The sequence below is a fragment of the Tamandua tetradactyla genome, chromosome 9, assembly GCF_023851605.1.
Source record: "Tamandua tetradactyla isolate mTamTet1 chromosome 9, mTamTet1.pri, whole genome shotgun sequence".
In the NCBI taxonomy this organism is placed as follows: domain Eukaryota; kingdom Metazoa; phylum Chordata; class Mammalia; order Pilosa; family Myrmecophagidae; genus Tamandua; species Tamandua tetradactyla.
Genome location: NC_135335.1, coordinates 4,913,827 through 4,934,273, shown reverse-complemented (window position 1 = coordinate 4,934,273; position 20,447 = coordinate 4,913,827). Strand labels below are relative to the sequence as shown.

The 20,447-nt window shown below is 58.9% G+C and overlaps 1 protein-coding gene across 1 annotated transcript; it reads left to right on the top strand.

Annotated features, from left to right (window-relative positions):
* The first annotated feature begins 1,090 nt into the window (after positions 1–1,090).
* On the top strand, positions 1,091–13,802 carry CCND1 (cyclin D1). Its single transcript, XM_077115428.1, has 5 exons — positions 1,091–1,522; positions 3,092–3,307; positions 3,884–4,043; positions 7,997–8,145; positions 10,583–13,802. The coding sequence occupies exons 1-5, from the start codon at positions 1,325–1,327 to the stop codon at positions 10,748–10,750; spliced, it is 891 nt and encodes a 296-aa protein (XP_076971543.1). The 5' UTR covers positions 1,091–1,324; the 3' UTR covers positions 10,751–13,802.
* Positions 13,803–20,447: the final 6,645 nt, after the last annotated feature.

Sequence of the window (20,447 nt, the reverse complement as noted above, 5' to 3'; positions counted from 1 at the left end):
TGGTTTGGTTAAAAAATCATCAATCAATGCACCCACTTTTTAAATTTACAGTTGTCCTGGATTTACCAGCCCCCTGCCGACCACCGCCTCAGGCTCACGAAGGCGGTCCCAGGGCAAATTCTAATGGTGAGGGGCTGTCCACTTGCCCTTCGAACGCAACTAGAAAGTTCCGGTGGTCTCCTGGGTGGAGAGGCGATTGATATTTCCAATTATTTAATTTCTTTTTCAATTAAAAAAAAAAAAGATGAGGCAGGACAGAGACCACTGCTTTGCAACCTTCCATTCAGAGGTACTGATCTCCCTGTTCAAATGCCGGAATTGGGGTAGGCAGGGGGCATTTGGAGACCCCGCGAGGATGGGCTTGTCAAGGTGGGAGAATGCCGCACATAACCCGGCCAGGAGGACACAGGATGAAGGAAATACTGGCCACCATCTTGAGCCGCTGCTGGAATTTTCGGGGATTTATTTTATTTATTTATTTTTTTTGCGTGAGCCCAGGCGAGGCTGAGATAGGTTCCTTTAACTTTTACCGAACCCTCTTAGGCATTTCTATAAGTGCCTCCCGGGGCGCCGGAAAGAAGCCTCAACCCGGGCTTGCGCCCTGCCCGGCGTCCTGGCATGGTAAAGAGTTCCTGAAATTTACACGTGTTAATGAAAATGAAAGAAAATGCAGAAGCGAGATTGCTCAGCCGTCCCTCCGCCCGTGGGTGCCCTCGTGGCGCTCTCCCGGCTCGGTAATAGGGTGTCGCCGAGCCCCAGACCCTCCTCCATGCGGTCTCCCCCGACTGCGTGTGGCCTGCCCGCCCTCCTAGTTGACCCCCTCTGCAGCGCCATCCCCACCCCCCCACCCCCAAATCCCAGGGACCCACATTAGCAGAACGGGCGCCCCCTGCACCCCTCTTGCCCGGCAGGGAGAAAGACGGCCGCGGGGTGATTTGCATTTCTATGAAAACCTGGCTTCGGGGGCAACTCCGCCGCGGGGCAGGCGCGGCGCCTCCGGGATGGCTTTTGGGTTCTAAGCCCGCGCCCCCTCCCCCTGCGCCCGCCCCCGCCCCCTCCCCCTCCCGCTCCCATTCTCTGCCGGGCTTTGATCTCTGCTTAACAACAGTAAACGTCACAGGGACTACAGGGGAGTTTTGTTCGAAATTGCAAAGTCCTGGAGCCTCCAGAGGGCTGTCGGCGCAGTAGCAGCAAGCAGCAGCGTCCGCCGCGCTCCTTGCGAGGGCCAGAAGCCGGCGAGGGAGCGCGGGGCAGGCAGGAGACGCAGCGCGCGCGCCGAGCCCGGAGCCCACCGCGTCCCAGGCCGCCGAGCAGAGCCGGCAGCATGGAACACCAGCTCCTGTGCTGCGAGGTAGAGGCCATCCGCCGGGCGTATCCCGATGCCAACCTCCTCACCGACCGAGTGCTGCAGGCCATGCTTAAGGCCGAGGAGACCTGCGCGCCCTCCGTGTCCTACTTCAAGTGCGTGCAGAAGGAGGTCCTGCCGTCGATGCGCAAGATCGTGGCCACCTGGATGCTGGAGGTGCGTGGCTGCTGCGAGGGGAGGCCCATTTGAGACTCCTCAGCAACGTGTTGCCCAGATTTCTTTGCCCCTCGTCTGTTCGCCCCACTGTCCCACCCCGGCTTTGAAGTTTGCCGGGGTGTTGTCAGCAGTCGGTAATTTCCAAATAAATCGACAGCGTGGGTAGTTTTTGAACGAGGAAGAAATGGGGGTGGGGGCGTTAGAAGTTCCCTTTCCTCCCGGAGGGGGGTCGGGCGAAGGGTGCCTTCCGGGGGAGTCAGTGCCCGGGGCACCCCAGTGAGCCCGAGGGTGCGGGTGGGCAGGCCGGGCGCCTTTTGTGCCCCCCTCCTGGGCTGCCACCGCGCAGCCCCAGCCTGCGCCCGACTTTTCCTGCGCCGCCTCTCTCGGCCGCTTCGGTCCCGAGCCACCGGCTCAGGGAAAAGGGGGTATAGATTTGATTTTTAAATTAATATCCATGTACACGTATGCAAGGGCCGCCCGTGCCAGTATTATGCGCCATCTTTGTTCTTTTATTGCAAAGCAAAAGTGTTTATTAATAATTGGGGGGAAGGTGGGGGCGGGGAGCGGCCGGCAAGGCGCTGGGGCCGCCGCGAGGGGCCGCGCGGTCCGCGGAAGGGGTGCGGGGACGGGTCGCTGGCAGCTTTGGGGGGGACCCCGCTCGGGAAGGGGGCCCCTTTTGTTCAGGCGGCGAGCCCCGGGGCGCCCCGCAAGGCCAGCCTGGGCCGGAGAGCACGCCGGGCTGCAAGGTCGCGTGGCCCCTAAGATGCCCGGTATTGACCCCCGTCTGTCTGGGTGTCGGCTTGGGGGTGCTGCCCAGAGCGAGCCGGGGACCTGGGGCACATTTTCAGGCCTCCTGGGGACGCCTAGGGGGCCGCTAGTATTTTTAAATAATTTTTGAAAGTGCGGTGTGCTGCCCTCGCGAGAGAGAAGCGGAGCCCGCGCCTAGGGGGAGGGGGGCCCCCGAGTTTGAATTCCTGGGGCTCTCTGTGGAGCCTGCGACGAGCTCCCGAAGCCTGGACTGGGTAAAGGACCGCCTGAGGGTCATTTTCAGGGGGGTTTTATGTGGCCAGTTTTTTTTTATATATTTTTAAATATTTTTTGAAAAGATGACGTCTGGGGAAATGCGGCGCGGCGGCCTGGGACGCCACCTTTGTGTCTCGCGGGCGCGGAGAGCACGGCGCCCAGCTCTACGGCCCAGCACCCCATTTAGTGGCGGACCCCAGGCCAGGCGCGCTCCCGGACCCCCACGCGGGCCGGGGTCCCCGGGGCCGGGCACACCGCACCACCGCGCGCGCCGCAGCCCTGCCCGCTCGTGTCCAGACTATGCCAGCCTCGCAGGGACTTTCCCTTTCAGTTTCGGGGTGGGTGTGTGGGTGCCCGGGGCACGCCGGGGAGGGGGCGCATCATGGGGAGCTCCTGCCACCCCCTGCCCCGGCTCTCTCGGCGCGCGGGAACCGGCCGGCCTGGGCGAGCGGGGTGGGGGTGCAGGGTGGCGGTAAAGGGGTCCTGCGCGTCCCGGCGGCGGCAATCACGGACTCTCCCCCACCCGCCACCCCGATACCCCGGCAGGTCTGCGAGGAGCAGAAGTGCGAGGAGGAGGTCTTCCCTTTGGCCATGAACTATCTGGATCGCTTCCTGTCGCTGGAGCCCGTGAAGAAGAGCCGCCTGCAGCTGCTGGGAGCCACCTGCATGTTCGTAGCTTCCAAAATGAAGGAGACCATCCCCCTGACGGCCGAGAAGCTGTGCATCTACACTGACAACTCCATCCGGCCAGACGAGCTGCTGGTACCCGTGGGGTCCCCCACCCACTCACCCACCCACAGCCACCCCGTGAACTGCAGGCGGCAGGGGTCCCCCGCCCGGCACTGACAGGCCGTATTCCCCGAAGGAGGGCAGCCACACTGTCCCGGAGCTGCGCTTGGAGGAGGAGGAGGAGGAGGAGGCGGTGGGGCCCCAGGCGCCCCGAGTCTTCGCCACCCCCACCCCCACCCCCACCCGCACCACACTTTCCCTGCGGCCCACTTTAGCGCCCCGCGGCGTGGCCGGTAAATGGGCGGCGCGCGCCCTCTTGCGGTGGCGGCGTGCGCTGGCCGCCCGCTAATGAATCAGGACTTTTCCTTCCAGATGGTGGGAGGTCTTTTTGTCTCCACTTGCAAATAGTTGGCTTAATGGGAATGCGAACAGGAGCCGTTTCACGCGGCACCTTCTCTGTTTTGACCTGAGCCTTGCCCCCACTTCCCAGATCCCTCGACACCCCACCCCCACCCCCAGGGCTGCCCCCCAAACCAGGGTGCTGGCTGGGACCCTCGGCTGACCGTTGCGCCCCTTTCTGCCTTGCTCCCCTCCACCCCGCGTGCCCAGCAAATGGAGCTGCTCCTGGTGAACAAGCTCAAGTGGAACCTGGCCGCGATGACCCCGCACGATTTCATTGAACACTTCCTCTCCAAAATGCCCGCGGCCGAGGAGAACAAACAGATCATTCGCAAACACGCCCAGACGTTCGTCGCTCTGTGTGCCACAGGTAGGGGCGGGCTAGCGCCCACCGTGTGCTCCCCGGAGGGTCCTCAGGCAGAGTTGCCGGTCGCCCGCCGCCCCTCCTTGCTGGGTGGCCGCGTGGCCCCAGGGCCTGGCTCCCTCCCTCTGAAATGCTCCCCAGGCCCCTCCTGCTCTCTGGCAGCGCCCCTCTTTCTCCGCCGGAGTGAGCAGGGGGGTTTGGGGTTGGAATCTTTGTTTGCCCGGAGGGCAGGACCGAGAGGGAGGTGTCGCCCTCTCCAGGGGTCACGCCGCTGAGACTGACCGTGGCCACCGTCCCGTGCCTTGGTGCCCCGTCCAGCTGCGCTCCCTGGACTGGGCAGGCCTGGCCGTGGCCGCTCCATGCTGGAAGGGGTTTACCTTGGCGTCCGGGCGGGCCTCCTCCCCCACCCCACGTCCAACCCTTCCCGTGTCCTCAAGGAGCCCAAGCTGCGGGCCCCCTCCCGGCCTCTCCCGGCTGGGCCACCTGCCAGGGGCGCCTACGGGGCGGGGAGCCCCAGCGGGCCGGCAGGGCCTGCACCACGTGCTCGGCGCCGCGCGCGCGCGGGGGCGGCCCGCTGAGCGCCACGGCTGGAGGCCCCGCCAAGGGCACAGCCCTGGGGAGGGGCTTGCAAGCTGGCCGCGAGGGGCCCAACCCCCGCCTCCCCGGGCGGCTCCCGGCCACCCCGGAGCCCTCTCCCGGGCACAGACCCGCGCCGGGCAGCTTCTGGGAACTTGGTGCATCAGCGCCCGCAGTCTTGCTCCCTCTGGCCCCCTAGTTCCCCTTGACCACTTTCCTTTTTCCCACCTGGGTAAGGAAAAATGACCCCCTTGGTGGAGGGAAGTCCCCACCCCCCACCCTGCCCAGCTCTGCCCTGGCCTGCCTCTTCCCAATCAGGCCTGTTTCCACATCTTTTTTTTGGGGGGGGGGGGGCGGCACTCTGGGGGACTTGAGGACCAGGAGAGGGGGTGGCATCAAAGACACAGTGGGGAGGGAGCAGCCGGAGTCTTCTACCTCCCCCAAAGACTCAGAGCCCCCAGCCCTGGCCTCCGTGCTGTCCCCATGGTTGATACTCCAGAACCCTTTTTGTTTTGGAGGCCAGTTGGGGAGATTCTTCTGCTCCCCCCACCCCGCCACCCCCTCGGAGTTCCTCCAGGCCAGGCGCTTAGGGAAGTACGCGCTGGAGCCAGGGCCGCCATTGGGCCCAAGGGATCTTGAGGGTGGGGCGCCCTCCCTGGAGAGCCAGCCCCCAAGCAGGACTGGGGAGCCTCCTGCCTGCCGTGGTCTCCTTGGCCTCCGGGGGCTGTTCCTGCGCGGGGCAGGGAGGCGTTCTCTGGCTGGGGCGCCTCTGAGGACAGGCCTCCCGAGATTTCCAGGCAGCCTTTTAAGGAGCTGAAAGTGGCTCCAGAGAAGCGGCAGAGTTCCTGGAGAGAAAGCGAGGAGCCGGGCCTGTGTGCCCTCCCCACCCGGGATGGCGCTATGGGGCCTGGTCTTCTCTCCACGCACCCCTGGGGGGCGGCTGTCAGTTCCGCAGCCCCATCTCTTGGCCTTTTGTATAAGATGGTGGTGTCCTGTGAGCCCCCGCCGACCCCACCCCCCACCCCTGCCCAACCCAGGGCACTCAGGACCATGGGTCGGGGAGGGAGGTGGGGGGCTGGCTCTCTGCAGCCTGGCCTCATGGCGGGATGGCCCCACTGGGGCTCTGCTCCCTCCAAAGCCCTAGCTGTGCTTGCAACTTCTGGATGTGGTTGAGACACGGCCCACTCCTGTGGTCACAGTGGACCCCTCTCAAGAGGAGAGTGGTGTCATGAGAGCGGACAGGTTGGGTGAGGTTGAGGCGTGAGAATGTATAGGGACGTGTCTGTCCCCTCATGCAATAGAGGTCTGTTTCGGGGTGCCCTGAGGTGGAAATGGGGTGCCCCCAGCCCCATTTGCTGCACGGACCAGGGTTTTTGGGTCTTTGCCTGTCTGCATGATGTGCGTGCCTACAGGGCTGGGATCCTGTACACGTGTGTGTGGGTGTGACCTGCGGTAAGAGGAAAAGGAACGCCCGGCATGGTTGGAAGTGAACATATAATTGAATCAGCCCCTCGGCAGGGGTCAGCAACGTCCCGGACTCCAGTGAGCCGCTTCCCTGGTGGCCGGGGCTAATGGACTTTGCTGCACACAGCCTGGTGTTGGCTGACAGCCAGTACTGGCGCCTCACCTAGCAGAGCCTCCCCAGTCACCCTGCACTTCAGTGGGGACGTGCTGGCCCTGGGACCCCATTCTGCTTGTGCCCCGTAAGGGGACGCATCCACCTGTGGCTCCTGCAGACATGCTTTCCGTCTGCAGGTTGGATCTGCCTCGATGAAGAGATTTCCACTCACGGCCCCAGCTGGGGTGGAATTGCTCCTGTTTAAAGGGGGGAGGGGCTGCACCCAACACCCAGAAGCTGGCTCTGTCCCCTTCAGGTTGGCTGCCTTTCTTCCCAGGCCCCCTTACTGGCACCCCACTCGTGCTTTAACAACCCAAAGTTGTTTATTCTCGGGGGATGGAAACTCTGGTGCTTTATGTCCCACTCTGCGCCATTTGGCTCAGCTGAGCCCCCCTGCGCCCAGGCACTAGGCACACGGTAAGGCGAGAGGGCTGACGAGTGCCACACGCCTCCCTCGTGGGCATCCAGCCACAGTGCAGAGAAGCCCCCTGACATGCTGAGATCAGCAGCTCCCCCACTAAGAAACTCCTTAAGGGTGCCCTAGGGGCAGCCTTGGTGCTGACCTGGGAAGGTGGGCCTCTGGTCACCACTCCTTGTTCACCTCCAGGACAAGGGCGCGAGGGTGGTCGAGGGTCTCTTGTGGCCTGTGGGGGGAAGCGGGTGTTCCCGCTATTGATGAGTTCGGGAGCCTGGATCTTGGGCAGGCACGCCCTAACTGCTGTGCTTTGGGGTGGAAGTGAGCACCTGGCAGCCACAGCCACCACCCCAGGCTTTCACATCTGGGAGCAGGCCTAGGGTGGGGGGTGCCAGAGGGTCCCCAAGAAGCTAACAGGGAAAGGGATAGAGTTTCCTGAGGGACGAGGGTGAAGCTGGTCTGGGGGGATGGAGGCAGAGCCAGGTCTGCAGTTGGAGGCTGAGCAGATGCTGTGCCATCACCGGCCCTAGCTTGTCCAGCCTTCCAGAAGCTTCTATCTAGTAACCCTGGTAGACACTGAGCACTCGTCCCTAATGTGGGGGTCGTGGTCAGTTGCTGGGATTGTCATGCCGTGTCACATGGCACAGGAAAGGCCTTGATCCAGCCAGGGTGCATGGCCCTGGGTTTTCCTCGGTCCTTCTCCAGTTTACTGAATGTCCCCTGGAGGGACCCGGGGAGTGCGCGGCTGAGAAGTGCCCTCCCTTCTGCTGGGTGAGCTGAGCCATCACCGCCACGTCCACCCCCTGAGGGCCAGGCTTGCCCTGAGGCACTTGGGCAGGGGCAGCCCCAGGGTCCCGTGTGGCCTAGGTGGGGGCCTGTGTCTCTCTCTGCTTGGGACACTGGCTTCAGAATGGCCAGTTGATGCCTGTCCTCGGGCAGTGGCACAGGCTGGTAAGGGGGCCAGACAGGTAAAGCCTGGCTTCTCTTTCTGAGACCTGAATTTTACTTTTGTGACACACGGGCCACCCCCAGCCTCCCTGACCCACCTCTGTTGCTTCACTTTTAATGTGCTGTCACTGATGGGTCTGATGTTCCATGTCCCATCAGATGCAAAACCCCAGGTCCCCAGCTTTAGCCCTTCCCAACACCTAGGGTGGGATGTGCAGAGAACCTCGGATGGACACCAGGTCCCCACTGTCCCCCTGAGCCGACATCCCCAGGCCTGGCTGTCAAGGAAGGGGGTGTTTGGGGGGGAGCCCGTACCCCCAAAGACTCGGGGGCACCTCTGCTGCATCCAGGTGCCCGGTGTTCACCCACTCCCCGCCCTGCCCCCTCCCTCTCTGCCTGCAGACGTGAAGTTCATTTCAAACCCGCCCTCCATGGTGGCGGCAGGCAGCGTGGCGGCTGCGGTGCAGGGTCTGCACCTCGGGGGCACTGACAGCTCCCTCTCCCACCACCGCCTCACCCGCTTCCTCTCCAGAGTGATCAAGTGTGACCCGGTGAGTGGCCGCCCTGGGGTCTGCGGGCGTGGGGAGCAGGGGGGCTGGGCGGGCTGGGCTTCAGCCACCCTTATGCAAGGGGGGGGATGCACCCTTGGGAACAGGTTCCCGCGGCCCCCTGGGGCTTGCAGGGGCTGCAGCCCCTCCCCCAGTGGCTGGAGGTAGGCCCCATTGAGCTTTGTTTGGGGGACAATGTGGATGGGCAATAAATGGAGGCTTTGAAAGGGTTCTTGTGAGGTCTCAAGAGGCCTGAGACAGTGGGTCACGTAGAGGCAACCTTGTATCTTACAGCCCCCCTTCGAGAGGTAAACCTCCAGTCCACTGTCTCTTAGAAATGCCTTTTATTCTCAACCCTTTGCTTTTTAAAAAAAGACAGAATTAAAATGACAATTACAAGGATTTGTGGCATTTACCACATTAGCCTAAAGAGGTTGGGGGGGTCGGGGGTCATCCCCAGGAGGGACTTGACCCCAGGACTTGCCTCCAGGTGGGCCTGCCTCAGCTTCAACGTGGTGGTCTCCACCAGCGCACCTGGGGGGGTCACCATTTGAGTCCCGTCTCCCCAGTAACATGCAAGAAAGGGAAAGCTACAGCGGAGGCAACTGCTTGGCTGCTCAGGGACCCTCCTTGCATGCTGGGGCCTGAATGGATGCCATTCCAGGGTGGGGGTGGCGGGGCAGAAGGGTTGTCCTCATTCGACTCTGGGGAAAAGGAAAAGGGGCCTCCTCGTTCAAAATCGCCATCAAGGCCTGGCAAAGCCCAGCCAAGAAATGACCCAAGGGACAAGCCCATGGCTCCTGGGGACGTCCCGTATGGCAATCAGATCTGACGTAAAAGGCCACGCAGCTGGCACCCGGGGGTGGGCTTGTCTGGTTATCCAGTCCAGGGTGGAGCTGAGCCCAGACTCAGAATTGCTAATGGAGGCCTCGGCAATTTCTTCATCTGTGGCTGCGTCCTCCCTTGGGTGAGTTTTGCCTGCTGGAGGGCCCTGGGCTCACCCTCAGCCCATGTGCACCACCAGACCACCCGGGCAGGCTCTCCACCAGAAGAAGCCTCCAGAAAAGACTTGGGGCTGCCAGGGGTCACCCTGTGGCACGTTGGTAACTGCCTGTGTGTTTGCACCCAGAGGCCGGCTGGATGATCTTGCTGACTTTGGGGAGTGTGTGGCCCAGGCCGGTGGCTGGCAGCTTCTCTGGGCTCACAGGGCCAGGGCAAGGGAGAGGGCAGTGGGCTGGGGCTCGCTAGCTGCCTTCCCGGTCAGACTAGGGCAGAAAGCACGGTGGATGGACCCAGGAGCTGGGCCCGACTCTGGCTCCTTCACTTCCAGTGTGGGACTCAGTCTGTCACTGGGCAAGGCCACCAGCTATGGGGTTGTGGGGTTGCTCAGAGGGGGCCCTGGAGCTCGAGAATGAGCTAGGCCATAGCAGTTGTTCAGGCCCCGCTGCTCCCCACGGGACCAGGGACAAGTCAACAGTCGCTTCTAAGTCAGGCCTCAGGGCTGGACAGGGAGCCCCTAGAGTTTGGGGTCGAAGCCCACAGTTGGCATTAGCATGTCTGGGCCTCAGTTTTCTCATCTATAAAATGGGACTTTTTGCACCTCTCCTACTTTCCTTGCTTGCCATGCTGCAAAGTTGAAAAAGACTCAAGAAATTGCTCCCTTTAAAGGCAAAGAGCTGTAGGAACTTGGGCACCCTAAGGATTCATGCCCCTTGCCCCCCTTGCCTGGCCTGTGTCTGGTGGGCAGCATCTTTTCTGGCCCGTCGAGGTGGGAGTTGAGCAGCCGGTGGGAAAGGTGCGGGTCTGTGGTCCCGGGCTCTGCTGGTTTCCAGAAGCCCCTGATGACTCAGGGAACTTTGAAGCTGCCCAGTAGCAAGCAGCAGCTGAGAGCTACCTAGGCTGGACTGAGGTAGAGGCCCCTGGAGGCTGAGACCCCGATGGAAGTGCAGAGTCGTCTCTCCAAGGGAAAACCTGACCCTGGGACTCCTGACTGTCCCTCTGTGCCGGCCCCTCCAGCAGTGGGTGTGGGCGCTACAGCCGTGGGTAGGTGGCGGGGCTGTGGGGATCCCATGGGAGAGGACGGGGAGGCAGTAAAGGGGACCGGGATCCCCGGCCACCCAGCATTCATCCTCAGTCATGCACGTCCCAGCACTACTGATGGTGGCTACGAGGCAGAGGTTAAGTCGGAAGAGGCTCAGTTCCAGGGGCTCCCAGGCCTGGGGACTTTGGGGTGCTTCTGGGGACCTGAGGACAGGCGGTGGAGGTGCAGGGCTGGCGGCCGGCCGTCTGGGGTGGAAGGCGGGCGCGCTTGGCCTGCTGTTGGAGCCTAAGGGGTCGGGGTTTGGGGCAGCAGCTCCCACACCCTCCTGCTCTGGGTCTGGGGTCAGGTGATGCTCCGGGGCCCTGCTAAAGGGCCGGCGCCCACCCCCGTCTCCCCCAGGATTGCCTCCGCGCCTGCCAGGAGCAGATCGAGGCCCTGCTGGAGTCCAGCCTGCGCCAGGCGCGCCAGAGCTTGGACCCCAAGGCCGCGGAGGAGGAGACGGAGGAGGAGGAGGAGGAGCTGGACCTGTCGTGCACACCCACCGACGTGCGCGACGTGAGCATCTGAGGGGCGCGCCCCCCCCCCCGAAGGAGTCATCCCCGCCGGTGCTCCCAGAGCCGACCACGCCTCACAGGGGGACATCGCGCGACCGGAAGGGAACGCTTCCTTCTCCTTGTTGTCGGTTGTTTTTCCTTTGCTCTTTCCCCCTTCCATCTATGACTTCAGCAAAAGAGAAAAATTACCACCTGCCCCCCTCCCAAAAAAAAAAAAACTGTCTTAAAAAAAAAAAAGAGGAAAAATAGCATTTGCATAACCCTGAGTGGCAGCGGCAGTGGGGAGGGTAGTGCTACAAAAATAGAGGATTTTATACCCCAGTAATTAATTAGTTTTTATATTAATGTTTGTGTCTCTGTATCATTAGATTAGAAAAGGCATTAACAGAAAGGAAGAGTCTTCAGGGGAAGGTGAAATTAGATTTGATTACGTGTTAAAAAAAAGCATTTAAAAAAAACAAAAATCGAAAAACAAACCGTTTTTAAAGTAGAAGAGGGTTGTAGGTAGATAAACATATTCTTGTGCTTTTCCTAAAAAGCCTAGCTTTAACGCTGTGGTAGATATCTGTGTAACCTCGCTTGCTTTGTGCATGTAGTCACTTTATAATTCGTTTGTTCGTATTGAGTTGATTTTCTTAGGTAGTCGTGTAACCTCTTCACCTTAGCAATGGTTGCTGTGGACCCCCCCCCCCCCCAGGGTAGTGCAGAGCTCAGCACCGTTGCAGAAATGGGCAAGGCCGGCTCAACCCCCACCAAGCGCTACTAGAGAGAAAACAGAATAGCCACATAATATATTCTATTTTTATAATCTTCCTATTTTTGTAGTTAACCTGTTTATGAAACGCTGGTTTTTCACCCCAACAGACTTGCAGCCTGCCCACATTTTTTTTTTCCCTCCCCCCTCCATATTCTAAAACCATTCCATTTTCAAAGCACTTTCAGTCCAATAGTTCTAGGAAATATCTTTGTTTATATCGTGGGGGGGTGGAGGGGGGAAGGAGGGAACAACTTTTTTTCAATGGAATGGTTTGGGAATAGTCACGTACTTGCGTGCAAAGAGGACTGCAGGGCAAGTGCACGTCGGGACGGTGTTTGTGAAAGGGGATCATTTTGAAAGGAAAATTTGCATTCTCATATTGCCAGGTTATGTTCCTTTTCCTTTTCTGTAGAGAAGCTGAAGTTTAGAAATCCTTTTGGTGCCAACCGGTGTTTGAAAGTAGGACCTTAAAGGTTTACCTAGAGAGCACGTAGTTTAAGGATTATCTTTAGATGTTTTACAACTGAAGGTTTTAAACACTAAAAATATATAATTTATAGTTAAGGCTAAAAAAGAATATTTATTGCAGAAAGCTGTTCGTAAGGCCAGTATGATTTATAAAGTAATGCAATCTCCCCCCTTGATTCAAAAGCACCCACAAACTTTTCTGCCTTTTGATGGTGCAGATTTGACATGGTGGGTAAAAGATAAGGTCCTTTTTATAGATAAGGAAGAAAACAAAATAGGGAAAACCACACCCAGTGATGAATTTGGCCCTGTTTCGCATTTCCCAAAGCCATCAGCTAATGTGGAAAATGAGTGTACTTAAAACAAGTTTCAGTTCTGAAGTTCTTATCCCCTCCCCTCCTTTTGTAAGAGAAATTTAGCCACAGATAGACAATTTGCACATCTTGGTTCTGTACTTTATCATAGTTATTCTTTAGGAAGTGTTGAAGGGAAGTGATGAGAGCGTTGAGGCTGACTGATGGCTGGAAAGAGTACGTGAGGGTGAGGGCACAGAGGGGCCGTGCAGAGAGGCTGCAGCTTCGTGTGTGTTTTTTGTTTTGTTTTTGTTTTTTCGGTTTTTTATTGCGCTGCTATCGACAACTTCCCAGCATGGTTTGGAAACAAATTTTACACGCTTCTGTATCTCTTTCATGCCATTTTGCTGCTATTGGAGAATCAAGTTTTCGTTTTGTTTTGTTTTACGATGTCATGTACTGCCATGTTCTAGGATTTTAATTTTCTCATAGAAAATTGTATGACGGATACCAATTTTTTTTTTTGTAGATTTTTTTTTAATGTGATCAATTTTGACTTAATGTGATTTACTGCTCTATTCCAAAAAGGTTCCTGTTTCGCAATACCTCATGCCTCACTTAGCCGTGCGTGTGCGTGGGCTCGGGCGGCCAGGTTCTGTCTGACCTACGGCCTCCTGCTTCGGCAGACAGACCCACGGACGGATCCCACGTCCAGCACGCAGGCATCGCCGGAGACCGGGCCAAGTCCATTTCCCTTTTCCCTGCCTCTGTTATGCTGGATTCTTCGGGCTGGTCTGGGATCTCTCATCCTACTAATGGTTGAAGCCGAATCGTTCTTTGCGTTTGGCTATGAAAGTTGCATTGTTAAGTTACACGTGCGTCTCGCGTGCCGCCTTGGTGCTGTACCCTTGGGACTCTGTCGTTCGGGACGATTGGAATCTTCTGGAATTTGTTAAATTCGGGACGTTATAATCTGCCATGATGTCCCCACGTTCTGTCTGTTTTGTTTGTTGCTGCCTGTGCTCGCTTTTAAAGAGACTCCGAATCTCAACGAAGCCAGCAAATGGAGCTGCATGCCTGGGCCTGCGGGAGCACGCAGCTGGCCCCAACGACGTGCACGCGACTCCCGTGCTCAGAGGCCGCCGGCAGGCCCGGGACCCTGTGCCCCCCTGCTGCACCCCACCCCCCACCCAAGAACACTGCTTTGTGCTTACCTCAGAACCATGCCAGCTGCAGCGTCTGTGTCCAAACCAAACGGGATCCATGCGGGGCGGTTTGTCCAGTGCGATGGGGTGAAGCTGGAGTGGGCAGCTCGAGGAGCGTGTGGGTGAAAGGGCCAGAGGCGGTGGCGGGTCCAAGGGGTGGCGGCCAAGCCCCCCCTACCCGAGGCCTGCAGTCTGCAGCATCTGTGGGTGGGCAGCTGGGGCTGGGTGCCTGTGTCCTCTGTGGGCACTCACTGCCTGCTGCCACAGACGGGTCACTGGCACATTTCCAGCAGAAAACAAGACAAACGTGGAAGGTCTAGAAATAAAATTGGTAAAACCCTGGTGCCATGTCCTGTTTGTTTCCTTGGGCTGGTGGGGGACCGGGGCTCTGCCTGGGCACCACTGACATCTGTTGGGGTCGCTCAGTTGTGGGGGTCCCTGGCTTGTACCCTCTGGATCTTGGGACCCCCTCCCCATTGTGACAACCAGGGATGTCTCCAGCAGGGGGACAGAAGCACCCTTGTGGAGGGCCACTGCTTATTCTGAGCATATGCTGCTGTTATCCATAACCTCAAAGCATCTGCCCAGCTGGGACCTGCACAGGGAGTATGGGGCAGTGGGGGGAGCTATGGCCAGGTGGGCCCACCTCACCACCCAGGACAACCGCTCTGCTCTCCGTGACGCCCACGGCCCCAAGGGCCGCCCACACCTTTCCCAGATGCCCTCCCAGGTTATTTGCAGATAGAAGAGTAAATAATGCGTGCTGCGAGCCCTGCTGGCGTAAACCACTGTTTGCTCTGGGTGACTCAGCCCTGGTGCCTAGCCAAGTTGGTGAGGCTGCGGGACAGGGCTGGCAACCCAGGAGGCCTCATGTCACACCTGTGACTCTTGCCCCTGACATCAGATGCACATGGCCACGTTTTCCAAGCCCCAGGGTGGAGGGTGGTGGGCAGCGCCCTGGGGAGGCAGCTGGAGACAGGTGGGTGGGTGGGCTCAGCTTGGCAGCCTCTCGTAGGGCATCAGGCTCTCGCATCTGCAGTTTGAGGCTGGTCGGTCCTCACCCTGCAGGTGAGTTCAGGGTGTGAGGGACAAGGCACACCAGCCTCTCTGAAGCACCCACTGTGTACATGCCCTGCTCTGGGGGACCCCCATGGCCATCCATGGGTAAGACCAGGCAGGTGGGCTGGGTGCACTCTCCAGGGGCACAGGTGCTTCCCAGAGGCTGAAGCATGGAGGGGGCGCTCCTGCCTCCCTGATCACTCCAGCTTGGGGTTAGGGGGGGGCATGAGGGAGGCCCCTGCCCCCAGGGACGTAACGGGCTCAGAAGGGCAGCCAGAGCCCTTAAGAGACAGCCCTGCTGGCTGGGGAGAGCTCCCGCAGGCCCCTTGGCGCCCAGGAAGCCTCAGCTGAGCCCTGCAGAAGAGTTGAGCCGGAGTTCAGGGCTGGGGAGCAGGGGGATGGGGCGTGGCCCCCGCCCTCTGCCCATGATGGGGTGCCAGTGGTCACAGCTGTGCAGGGCTGCACCTACAAGAGGGGCTTCAGGGACAGCGTGGGGGGGGGGGGGCGGCAGACCATCTGCCCACACTGGGTCGGCCAGTGAGGGTGAGAGGGAGTGGGGATCACTGGCTCTAAGTGGGGGTGGACATGTGAGGCTAGAGGTAGACGGCTTTAGGGGGTGGGCTTTTGTTCTTAATTTTTTTTGAAACTTTTTATTTTGAAATAACTTCAAATTTGCAGGGCAGATGCAAAAATAAAACACAAGACGCACGCAGAGAACTCCAACATAACCCCTCAACCAGATCAGATACCCAGATGAACCTATTTTAACACTGTGCTACATTTGTTGTATCATTCTTATATTATCTACCTCCCAACCTATTTTCTAAACATTTGCGAGTGAATTGTAGACATCGTGCTCCTTGAGCCCTTCCTAGTGCCATGTATATTCCCTAAGAACAAGGAGATTCACTTGGGAAGATCACTGAAGTACAGTTAGCAAGTTCACAAAAGTGAAAATTGACACATAAAGATTACAGTCTATGTCGTACTTTTTTCAGTTATCCCAATTATGTCCATTTGGGCATGTTCCTCCATTATCAGATCCAGTCTAGGACCATGTTTTTGTCTCTTCGGGCCCCTCACTCTTTTTTTTCAATTGTGAAAACATCTTACAACATAAACCTTCCCATCTGAGCGTCTCCCAAGCACACAACTCAGCAGGATGAACCGCACTTGGCGCGCTGCCCTTTCCACCTTCCTTTACCCCAAGAGGAGCTCTGTACCCATTTTACATCAATTCCCACCCCCAGTTGCCTGTCCTCCAGGATTCTGCATAGTCGAGGTATTTCGTGCAAGTGGAATCATACAATATCTGTCCTTTCATCTGACTTATTTCACTCACCAGGTCTTCAAGCTCCATCCGTGTTGTCACGCGTATCAGAACTCCGTCCTTCTTGGTGGCTGGAGGGTATCCCATCGTTGGAGAGGCCACATCTGTTTATCCCGCCACCTGTGGACAGACACTTGGGTTGCTTCCACCTTTTAGCTATTGAGAATAAATGCTCCTGTGAACGCAGGTGTGCAAATATCTGTCCGAGTCTTTGCTTTCAGTTCTCATGGGTATATACCTAGGAATGAGATTGTTGGGTCATATGGTAACTCTACATTTAACTTTCCGAGGAATGGCCGGACTTTTCCACATCGACTGCACCCTCCTACGTTCCCACCAGCAATGCAGGAGGGTTCTGTTCTCTGCCCATCCTTGGTGCCGCTCCATGTTTTCCATTTTTTTAACCTTAATTTCTTAAGGTGGAAGGGACAATTTATTTGTAGGCTGATGGACTGACACAGTCAAAAGGCAGAAATGTATTGACTAGGAGACAGAGTGTGGTATGTGGGGGTGGAGTTGGGGTACCCAAGAGGTGAGCGAGGTGGCCTGTGGGCTGCTCCAGAGCCAGGCCCCTCTCTGTCAGTGCAGTGAGACCTGAAACTGGGCTGGGCCTACTGCCCACCTCTCAGACCCAGCTGGTGTCTCCAGGGGTGGTGGGGAAGGGCCCCGGAAGGTCCCGACATGCGAGGGCCGGTCACCTGGTGGGGAGTTTGGCTCCTGCATCGAGCAATGAGGACAGCCTCTGAGTAGCCTCCCAGCTGCTGCCCTCTCACCAGGCCCCCCCATCCCTTCTCCAGTCGCCCCTCCCAGCCCAGCCTCCCCTGGGGGCTGGGCCACCCAGGACCATTTCAAGATCTTGCAGCTTCCCTGCCCACTCCCGCAAGCCCCCCCACCCCCAGCCACCCAACTGGGAGCACCTTGAGGATGGAAGTCTCTACCTGCCCCACAACCCTCACCCCGAGTTCCCACCCTGGGTGCTGAGGATATGGGAGCTGGGGCGGGGGGAGACCCCCTCTGGTGGGCTCCACAGGCTGAGCCTGGCTGAGTGGCAGAGGATGGGTCTGCCTGACCTGGGGCACCAGGGGCCGCCTGCTGCACTGGGGATCGGGGGACAGAGCAGCAGGTGCCAAGCAGGGGCTTTGGGGGGGGCACCGGTCCCGCCAGTCCTGGGGGGGCCCTTGGACTGTACTGTATTTGGGAGGATGAGCAGGAGCTGGCGGGAGAGAGTGGGACTGGGCACTGAGGTGGACAGTGCCTGTGGCCTTTGGAGGGAAGCCAAGGAAAAATAGGCAAGCGGTGCCTGCCGGGACCCCCCAGGAAGCAGGGCTCAGGAGCCCCCCAGGAAGCAGGGCCAGGGTCTCCCTCGGGGCTGCATCACCCACAGCCTTGCTGCCCTCAGTTGGGTTCCGGGGAGCCCCCATATCGGATGGGGGCCAGCACTCAGGCTCCTCCGTCTACCTGTGGCCATAGAGGTCACCGCACACCCCAAACACCTTTTTGTTGGTAAAACCAGTCCCCAGAGGCCGCTGCCTGCAGTGTGGCGCACAGGAGCATGTCCGTGCACGGGAGTTACAAGAGGCACATCTGTGCGTGGGGGGTGCGGGGGTGGGGTGCACGCCTGTGCGTGGAGGTGGGGGGAGGGGCGGGGGGACACTCCTGTGCGCGAGGGGGTTGCGGGGGAGGGGCAAGCCTGTGCACGGGAGAGGGAGTGAGGGTCCGGTGGGGGCACGTCTGTGCGCGGGGGCGTGCGCTGGGGGCACATCTGTGAGCGCCGGGTCGCTTCCCGCGTGGGGGCGTGGTGTGTGGGGGTGTGATGGGGAATGTCCGTGCTTGGGTGTCATGGGGGGCACGTCTGTCGCGGGGTCACAAGGACACTTCTGTCTGCGAGGTCGTGGGGGGCACGTCTGTGCGCAGGGGTACGGTGGAGGCACGTCTGTGCACAGGGGTCGCAGGGGGCACGTCTGTGCGCGGGAGTTCGGTGGGGGCACGTCTGTGCGCGGGGGTCGCAGGGGGCACGTCTGTGCGCGGGGGTACGGTGGGGGCACGTCTGTGCGCGCGGCGTTGCCGTTGGGGGGGGCCATGTATGCACCCCGCACGCCGCGCAGGCCCCCGACGCACGCAGAGCTCTGTCATCCCAGGAATGTCTTTGATCAAGAGTTTGTGCAAGCCCAGGAAAGCAAGCCCAGGGACTCTAATCCGTTCCCACAGCCCCTGCCCTCCGGGGCCCCACAGACCCGCGCGCACTGCCGCCCCTTAGACAATGGCGGGTGGGCGGGTGGCTTCCAGGGCCGCTGGCCTTGAGGCCCAGCACCCCGGGGCATTGTCACTGCCACTCACAAGGGGCACATGGGGGGAGAGGGGGAAGGAGAGAGAATCAAGGCCAAAGACCGCGGCGTCCTTTAATCCTTTCACCGGGCCTTCATGTAAGGCGGCTGAGTGTGGTCTAGGCAGGAGGGTCAGCCGCTGCCCTGGAGCCCTCCAAGCAGGGCAGGGGCAGTTCTCCTTCCCTTGTGTCATCGTCGGGGATGGGGACAGGAACTTGCTGTGCACAGGCATTGTGCTAAACGCTGAACATGCAGCTTCCCCCTGATTCTCGAAACAACCCCACAGGCTGGGTGGTGAGCTGGGTTCCAGGGGGGAGGATCTGCTGACCCAGACCAGACACCTGCCCTCCCCAGGCCACCCTTCTAAAGGGCTAATATCCCCCTTCTTCTGGGTCAGGGTCAGCCAACTTTTTCCTTAAAGGGCCAGCTAGTAAACATTTTAGGCTTTGCAGCCATATGGCTTCTGTCGCAGCTACTAAACTCTGCCTTTACAGCAGAAAGCTGTAAATGAACGAGTATGCCAATAAAACTTTATTTACAAAAACAAAAGGTGGGCTAGATCTGGGCTGTGGACCTTTAGCAGTCTGTTGACACCTGTTGTGGATGAGTAAATCAAGGCCCAGAGACATGAAGGAACTGAGCCAGGATCCCAACATAAGGATGTGACCAAGCCAGGACCAGAAGCCAGGTTTGGGTCTCCCAAGCCTGCAGTTCTGCTGTTCCGCTCAGGTTTTCAGGAGTGAGCTTGAAACAGGAAATGCACACAGCCTTCGTTTTGCTATTTTTCACCCAGAGGCCAGAGCGCACAACTCTGAGCCCTGCCTTGTCCAGGAGGCCCATGGCGCCCGTGGCTAAAGCCAAGCCTGCCTGTGTCTGAGGCTTCAAGCTGGCGGCCCCTGCCATCAGGCTGGCAGAGGGCGGCTGCAGTCGCTGCAGTTTGAAAGCACAGCTTCCATGTGCACCGGCACACACCCAGCACACGTTTGGGAGTAAAAGGCCTCGGGTGGAGCCCAGCTCTGCAGCTTTTGGGCTGTGTGACCTCTCTGAGGCTGGGTTTTCTCATCTCTAATATGGGGGTCATTGCGATTGCAAGAATGTAAGCTCTCCATCTCACTCGCCAATGAATGAATCCTGAGCGTCTGCGGTAATGCCCAGCATGGACCAGGAGCTCAATACATCTCTTTTCAGTCACTGACTCTTCTGGCTCCCAGTGTGGGACACACTCAGCCCAGCACGAGGCACAGTTACGGCTCAGTAAAGGCTGTCCTCCCCCTCTCCCATCAGTAGAACCATCATTATCTGTACATTCATGGCCCAGGTCTGTAGACAGAGGCGCACAGATGCCACCAGCCATGCTTATTTTCTTCCTTTGGCTTATAAAGCGGACAGGCTTGGTTTTCCTTCTCATCCCCATTTCCTGATGCCAATAGCACCTGGATTTTGCTCTGGGGGAACTACTATTCCCAACTCTGGCTGGGAGTGGGGGTGGGGGTGGTTCAGGCTCTGATCAGCTCAAACCAAACAGCATACCCCAAGCCCCCAAGAGTGCCAGGTTCAAGGATGGGGGTGAAATCTAACCAGAACCAATGAAGTTTGAAGACATGTTTGCTGGGGCTTCGGTGAGAGCGTTTCACACACTTCCTTAGGACCTGGGCAGAGGAGTCTGACAGTGGGGGCTGGCCAGTCCACCCGCTTCCCTGGGAGGGACAGAGCCTGAGCTCAAGGCCAATCCAGTGGGAGGACAGGAGGCAAGTGGGGCCTTGGGACAAGCTGCCAGACCAAGCCTCTCCTGAAGTCGGCTGTCAATTGTCCCACAAGCCAATCACTGTCCTTCACCGTTTAAGTTTGGGAGGGGCTTGCTATCTCTTGCTTTTCAAAGATTCTTAACTGTTGGAGCTCACGTGCTTTCTACCCTTTTGAGAAGCGACGCGCATTACCAATATGAACAGTGGGAGTTGTCGGCAAAGTCACTGATGGCTGATTTTTAACACATCCATCCATCGTGCTCAGCACATAGCCCCGTGGGACCAGCAAGCGCCTCATCTCCCTGCCACGGCTGCCTGGCACCACGCCACTGCAGAGGATATGTGCGGAGCTGCTCCACTCCAGGGGATGAAGCCCTCGGCACCCCGGACCAGGCCTTTTCCACGGGAAGCAGCACGGCCACTGGATGTGACCAGATGGACTTGGAGAAGCTGCCCAACGGCACTCATCTCCCCTGTCCTGAGACGTAAGGATGACAGCACCTGTGGGCAAGGCTTCTCAGGTGACAAG